General features: G+C 50.9%; 1 protein-coding gene across 5 annotated transcripts in view; it reads right to left on the bottom strand.

Annotated features, from left to right (window-relative positions):
- Positions 1–665: 665 nt before the first annotated feature.
- Positions 666–7,167, bottom strand: part of PTPN3 (protein tyrosine phosphatase non-receptor type 3) — a 104,961-nt gene continuing 98,459 nt past the window's right edge. For 2 of the 5 annotated variants that reach the window (XM_073876586.1, XM_073876587.1), the window contains 4 exons: positions 5,791–5,982; positions 4,690–4,835; positions 4,114–4,249; positions 666–2,110 (listed from right to left, as the gene is read on the bottom strand). In XM_073876586.1, coding sequence (XP_073732687.1) covers positions 2,033–2,110; positions 4,114–4,249; positions 4,690–4,835; positions 5,791–5,982 — 552 coding nt within the window. In that variant the 3' untranslated portion in view covers positions 666–2,032. Of the gene's footprint in view, positions 2,111–4,113; positions 4,250–4,689; positions 4,836–5,790; positions 5,983–7,167 lie in introns of those variants that run through there. The other 3 variants (XM_025888355.2, XR_012373522.1, XM_073876588.1) reach the window with 3 other exon arrangements.

Genomic DNA, 7,167 nt, shown 5'->3' with positions numbered 1-7,167 from the left:
GGTTTTTGGGCTGATGGCTGGTAAGTTAACTTTTCCAAGTAATGCACCTGTAAGCAGTGTCAAATAGCTACCAGCTGATGAAAACTCCCGCTGAGAGCATTTTATTCGGTCCTCATATTCAACCCACAGCCTCAGTATTATTCCTCCTGTTTCACAGGAAATAGAGAAAAGAGACACAGTGCTCCGAAGTGACCAGGCCAAGAAATAGTTTCTGACGAGTGGGACCAGGAACCAAATCTCCAACTGCGTAATTGCAACCTCCCCTGGTTCATTCTGCTAGCTTAGCACGAATCCGACAAAGATGGGGCTTCGATGGTCTCCTGTCTCACTCACAGTAGTGGGCTAGGGCACGGCGTGACACCTCCCTCCCACCCCTGCCATTTAGCAGTAAAATACTGGTGGGGGACAGGTGGGAAGTGTGCAACTAAATGAGCTAAGTCTGGAGATAAAGAACCTTTAGAAACCCGGCTCCCATCATCTAGGTCGTTACCCAGCTTGCAACCAGGAAACGACTCGATTGGTCCAGAGTTTGCTAACCATCAAAATGGCTTCACTTCTGTGCGCTATGATATAAAAGCATCCTTTTTCTATACATCCCGCTAAGAAACTGGCTGAGCTTCCTCTCCCTTCAGGATACATAAAAGCCGCTATTTAAAAATACCACATTCACATTTTTATGTAATTTATTTTCCTTAAATAATAATTTGCTACAATCCTGTCACAAATTTTTAAAAAATTTAACACAGTATGAACAAAGGCAGAATTCTTTAGGACAATCAAGATCAGGGTGCACTTAGAATAAATTAACATCAAATTGTGTTTATATTCAGATAGCCTGATCCTCTCCTTTGAAATGAAATGGAGACCATTCTAACCGAGGGTGAATGCACACATTTGTTCTTCTATACAGAGACTCATTCTTTATAGAAACTCAACTGTAATTTGAATCAAGTTAGGAATCCTGAGAAACACTTACCATGGGCGCGCGCGCACACACACACACACACACACACACACACACACACACACACACACATCCACACACATCCACGGACAACCCTCTAGAAGCTGGGTTTCCCATGATTCCATGACTAGATCTTTCCTCAGAAGGGCCAAAGATTCTGAATATTAAGATGATATCCCATCTCCCCTCAGGAAAATCGTAGTGTTTCAAGTTTAATAGCTTGAAGTAGCAGCAATCCATGTAGTAGATTCAGTAGTCGACAATTCCAGTCTTGGGTTCTACAGGGACAGCAAGAGGCAAGCGGAAGCCCGAAGCACCCTGCTCCTAATGACGGGTGACAAGACGCACAGGGAGTCTTCGTTCTCAGAGTCTCAACCGAAAAGTCGCCGGAACCTACGTGACTAACCTGGTCCAGGCACTGTGTGAGCCCCTGAAGAGGGTCATTAATGCGGGGAGCAAGCGGGGCATTTTGCACATGATTTTCAGAAACACGAATATCGGAAGTGGGAGGGAGATGGGGCAGCAAAGGTAGCGCCCGCCCTTCAGCTTGAAATCCCACCACCCTACCCCTGATTACATTCATCAGGGATCCCTTAGCATCGGCAGGTGAATGCTAACAGTTCCAGCTCTGCCTCGAAGCACAGAAAGCTCAGCCCTTAGAGTCCTATACACACACACACACAAAACATCCAAGCAACTCCAAGTAGCCACACCCTCTTGTTCTGGGAGGTCCACAGCACTGCTGGCCTCCCCTCTCAATTGCCCAAGGATGGTTTACAGGAACACGGTGACGTCTAGGGAGGAAGGCAATAGGACAGGCCCCAAACTGAGATCCCCTTTTGCTTATTTCTGAGGACAAACGGGCCTAAATGTTGCTGTAAGTGCATGCGTATCTACACACTTCCTATGTACACGATACCTCTTCTATAGAACTTTAAAGTGCCTGGCTTCAAATGTGCTCATTCCTTCCCCACAGCCTACAAATTTCCTCTTGCTGCTTCCAGAGAGGCGTCTGTCCTTAAGGAGGATGCCCTTGGGAAAGAGGAATGAACGTTTTTCACAGTTGTCTTAACTGGGATCCAGCATTTGGACTAAGCCTTCTTCATAAACACGAAGAATTGCTTCACATACAAACTTGTACTGGCTCTGGAAAAGAAAAGAAAGCTGTCAGTCCACCCGCAGCTCCATAAACAGGCCTTGTACCACATCTATGCTCACTCTTTCACATCGCTCCCAAGTACTCTGAGCTCCAGCTCTGGGCCAGGCCAGACCCTGCGTTCCTGCAGGGGACGCACAGCAGGGCAGAGACACCCCCCCCCCCCCGCCGCCCCGTGCGGCTGTTATTCCTGCATCATGAGGGCCAGGGGCGGCTACCGGAGAGCAATGGGCAAAGCTTAATGGAAGGCACAGCCAAGGGAGCCCATTCCACGTGGCACAGTCAGGGCTCAGAGCCCTGGCTGGGAACACCTGGGCCCTGAAAGAGAGGCTGAACAGGCGGCGGGGCCTTGTGCCACAGTAAGGAGTCCGGACTTTGTCTTAGGCAGGGCCACTGAATGCTGCTCTGCAGGACATGGTTCTTTATGTTAACCAACACCTAAGGACCTTATTTAGTGAAGCGTACAGGGTGAGGGAAAGCATTTCGACGGCACTTCACCAGCTAGGAAAATCTACCCAGAAGATGCACTGTAAACATTGCGAACCCGCAGTGAGGTCTTCCATAACATGGAAGAGGGCAGAGAACGAGAGTCTTAATAACCTGATCTTTTCCTCTGAATTGTATTTCCTGAGTATAATATAGAGCTCACCATCATTAGAGAAATGTTAGAAACTTTGTCCACGAGCTCGTGAGGGCACAGAGCTGGCTGCAACATGGAATTCCCACTCCTTTCTTTGTTTTTTGTTTTTTTTTTAAGATTTTATTTATTTATTTGAGAGAGAGAGAATGAGAGATAGAGATCACGAGAGGGAAGAGGGTCAGAGGGAGAAGCAGACTCCCTGCCGAGCAGGGAGCCCGATGCGGGACTCGATCCCGGGACTCCAGGATCATGACCTGAGCCGAAGGCAGTTGCTCAACCAACTGAGCCACCCAGGTGCCCTCCACCCCTTTCTTTGTTTACTCCATCTCCTCCTCCAGAAAGCCTTCCTTGACTTTCCAAAGTCTGCTTTTGATACTCTTCCATTGAGTTCTTAGACTCCCCTTGGACTTCCTCCATTACTGTTGAGATTTATAATGGACTGATCCAGTTTTCCCACCACATACAAGCTTGGGTCTCTCCGGTGTGTGCAATTACCTAAAGGAATGTGGGATGGTCCCCATTTTGCAGATGGGGAAACTGAGACTTGGAGAGAGGTTAAGGGACTATCCAAAGGTCACCCAGTATGTGGGGTAGCCTGAATCATGCTTTCTTCTACATCACCTGACCTGCCTCTCTTGAAGTTCTAGGAGAAACCCACGAGATTTCCTCTGGAGGACACTTGCAGCATCAATGACTCAGATGTGACACACACGGGAGACAGCCCAAGGAGGAGAGACTAGGGCCGTGTGAAACGTCCATTGAGCCAGAAGACTCACCCACAGACAGGCAGGTGGGGTAAAACCCTCAGGGGACTTTGCTTACTTCTGATGGACAAATGATGGGCCAGTGGCTCGACCATGTAGAAGGTAACCAGGGCTGCTCCCTGGCCGCATGGCTGGCAGGAACCACACCACGGAGGCAGCAAAGGGAAAGGGCAGTGAAAGACAGAGGTCACGTGGGGTGGGCTTTGGAGTTGCTCAGCCTCTGACAACCTCTGCCACCTTGGGCAAGTGATGCAGAGCCCTTGAACCTTGGTCTCTTAACCTGCAAAGCCCTCCTCCCAGGCCTGGCCCAGGGCAAGTGCCCAGAAAGTGTTGGCCATCATTACTACTTTTCTTTTTTTTTTTTTAAGATTTTATTTCCTTATTTGACAGAGAGAGATACAACGAGAGACGGAACACAAGCGGGGGGAGTGGGAGAGGGAGAAGCAGGCTTCCTGCCGAGCAGGGAGCCCGATGTGGGACTCGATCCCAGGACCCTGGGATCATGACCTGAGCCGAAGGCAGACGCTTAATGACTGAGCCACCCAGACGCCCCCATCGTTACTACTTTTATCAGTGGATTTCTACTCACTGATGTCTGCACCATCATGGCACGCTGGTCTCGCATTTTCCGGACAACATCCAGTGGGTAAACAGGCAGGTTTCTCTCAATTAGGCATATGGCTGTTTCCATGGTGACCAGCACACCGGTGCGCCCTATTCCAGCACTGGGGGACAGAAGCAGAGACTTGGGATTTGCTCAGGCAGTATTTCTGCACGGCCCAGCTTAACTCCTAGCCAGTTCCCACGTTTACTCAGAGCTTTCCTCCCCTGACCTTCAAGAATACAAAACACACATTCAGGGCGTGCTCTTGAACAGGCTGAAAAGGTCTCTCCTCATATATTCTGAGGCCAGGGGCTTCAACACCAATGAAAAGAAACCCACATTTAAGTGTGGGCTGAGGGTGGGGCTTTCTTCTTCTGGTCTACATTCAGGGATTTATGCTTTCATAAAATTCTAAATTTTTTGAAATAGGGAAGAAATAAACAGCCTTCTTATAAAAGCATCTGGTCTCGTGGGATTTAGGGTGCTCTTTGCCAACTTTCTCCAGGTCTTTCCCTCTGGAGTACGTGTATGAAAACAAGCAAAACCAGAGAGCCAGAGTACCTGCAGTGAACTAACACAGGGTCGCCATCCACTCGCAGGGACCTCACAGAGTTGACAAACTCCAGAAAGTCTGAGGAGTCATCAGGAACGCCGTGGTCGGGCCATGCGACGTACTGGAGATGCGTCACAGTGTGCTCTTCCCCAGTCTGTAGAAGATGCAGGGTGGCCTTGGTGAGCCCATCCAAAAGGTGGGTGGGTGGGGGGACCCCGGCCTCAGCTATGGTGGTCCTGTCTCCGGCTGCCCTTCCACCCGCTGCGCACAGCCCTGCCGAGGCCCTTGGAAACCCATGCTCACCCTCCACGAATCCATCCACTCCCATGCACCCATCCTCCAGGACACGGCTCAGGCCACCCCTCCAGCCTCCCTCAGGACGGCTTCCTTCCCCACTTCTGCCCACTGCGACTCCTTCCCTTTCGCTCCGATGGCACTTGCCATTAGGGCCACACACACTGGCTTTTTCTTTTTTCAGGGGGGCAAAATACACGTAACATGAAGTTTACTATTTTAAGCATTAAGTGTATAGTTCAGTGGCATTAACTACATTCCCGGAGTGGTGCAACCATCACGGCTAGCTATTTCCAGAAGTTTTTCATCTTCCCAAGCGGAAACTCTGTAGCCACGAAGCACTGACTCTTCAACCCGCTCTGCCCAGCCAACCATCCTTCCACTTTCTGTCTCAGATTCTGACTACGCCACGTACTCCATACAATCGTACAATACTTTCCTCTCGTGACTGGCTGGTCTGACCTAGTAGAACATCTTCCAAGTTCATCCTTGCTACAACATCCATCAGAATTTCCTTCCTTAGCAAGGCTGAATAGTACCCCACCGTATAAACAGACCACATCTTGTTTCTCCATTTATCTGTCAATGGACACTTGGATGTTCCCACCTGCGGACTGTGAGCAGCGGTGCTGGGAATGAGGGTGCTGGTTCTTTCACAAGTCGGCTTGTACATTTGCTGAAATGCTCACCAGGTGAAAATGTAGAACAGATCTGGAAGCACTGCCCTATCCAGGACCACGGTGGATGCTGCTTGAGCACCTGCCTCTAAGCTGTGCCCTCCCTCCTCGGCCTCTCCCTGCAGGGGCGCGGCTTACCTCCGCGTTGGTGACTAGCATTTCTCGGAACACATAAGCGATGGTGCAGTCCTCTGACTGACATCGGATGTGAAAGTTGCCGTGTTCCATGACATCAGGAGGATCGGGCCAGTACTGGTGACATTTGGTCTGCAAGGGAACCACCGGGTGTGAGCTAATCTCCACTGTGGGGCGGCGCACATGAGCAGTCACCTGGATGGACAGGTGGGGCATGTGGTCAGCGCCCTCACACTCACACACCAGGTACTCTGAGAGCTGCTGGTGGAAGGGAGACTCAGGCAAAGCCCATCTGTTCTTTGTCTGTTCCCTGAGGGCGGCAGAGGAGGCTCCCCTCCTCTCCTAGAGAGTAGGGTCGCGGTGGGCCTGCCAGGGGCCAGGCCACAGCTCTCCAACCGGCCTGGGGCTGCAGCCCGGAGGATGAGTACAGAGCTCATCCTCCTTATCACCAGGGTCTGCTTGCTGGAAGAACAGGAGAGGCCTCAGACACGGTGCCTTGACATAGGAGCGACCTCTCCTCCTCATCCGTCCTCCATCCCCCATCAAGCCCACTCCTGGCGCTCAGGTCCCTTCTCTGCTCTCCACACCCCTGTCCACCTCACCCTCCTTCACCATCCATCCCCTACCCACTCGAGTAGAAGGCCTCAAGGCCCAGAGGTTACGAGCGCACAGTGGGAAGTCACAACTCCACCGGACTCACTTTCTCCTCTACCTGCTAGCCTTATGACTTGGAACCTGCCTCTCAACTTCTTGGATTTTCATGGTCTTCACTGGATAGATGGGGACAACACCTGCTTCCGAGATGGTGACAGAGGCTGCGGGTAATGGTGAGCAGTGCCAGGCTCACTGTGGGGGGCCAGGTTACCATTGTTGCTATGAGCCTCCCCATCAACTTCAGTAAGGGTGATCAGAAATCCCATAGAATTCCCAGTGAAAGAAGTCCCCAAACAGAGACAAACATCCCTTTACATTCAAGCAGAGTCCCCTTGGCCCTCAGAGGCTTTTGTCCGTGACTCGCGGAGCTGACACCCTCCCCAGAAGGCAGATGGGGAGCCCCGGCATCAGAGGGCTTAAGTGACCTGCCCAAGGTCATAGGGCTGCTGCAGCTTCCCCCGCAGGCTCAGGCTTCCCCGCAGGCTCACGGAGAGCCCACCGCCTCTTCCTGTTTTTTATCCTCCCTTCCAAATCCTGAAGCTTGGGCCACAGCTGTCTTAGTTCTTGCCTCCGGCTTCAAAGCAAAACTCAGGGCCAAGCTGTCCATCCCAACACAGTGCCATCAAATTCTGACTCATTCAATTTTTTTTTCCTCCAAGCTTATAGTTGCAACATCTTACATAAAAATTATATTTGTGTACAGCTAAAAGGGGCTATAAACCAACA

This window comes from Callorhinus ursinus, unplaced genomic scaffold (genome assembly GCF_003265705.2).
Source record: "Callorhinus ursinus isolate GAN/ISIS: 27379988/994484 unplaced genomic scaffold, GSC_fseal_2.0 scaffold24, whole genome shotgun sequence".
Classification (NCBI taxonomy): Eukaryota; Metazoa; Chordata; class Mammalia; order Carnivora; family Otariidae; genus Callorhinus; species Callorhinus ursinus.
Note: the sequence above shows the minus strand (reverse complement) of the source record. Positions and strands in the feature narration are given on the sequence as shown.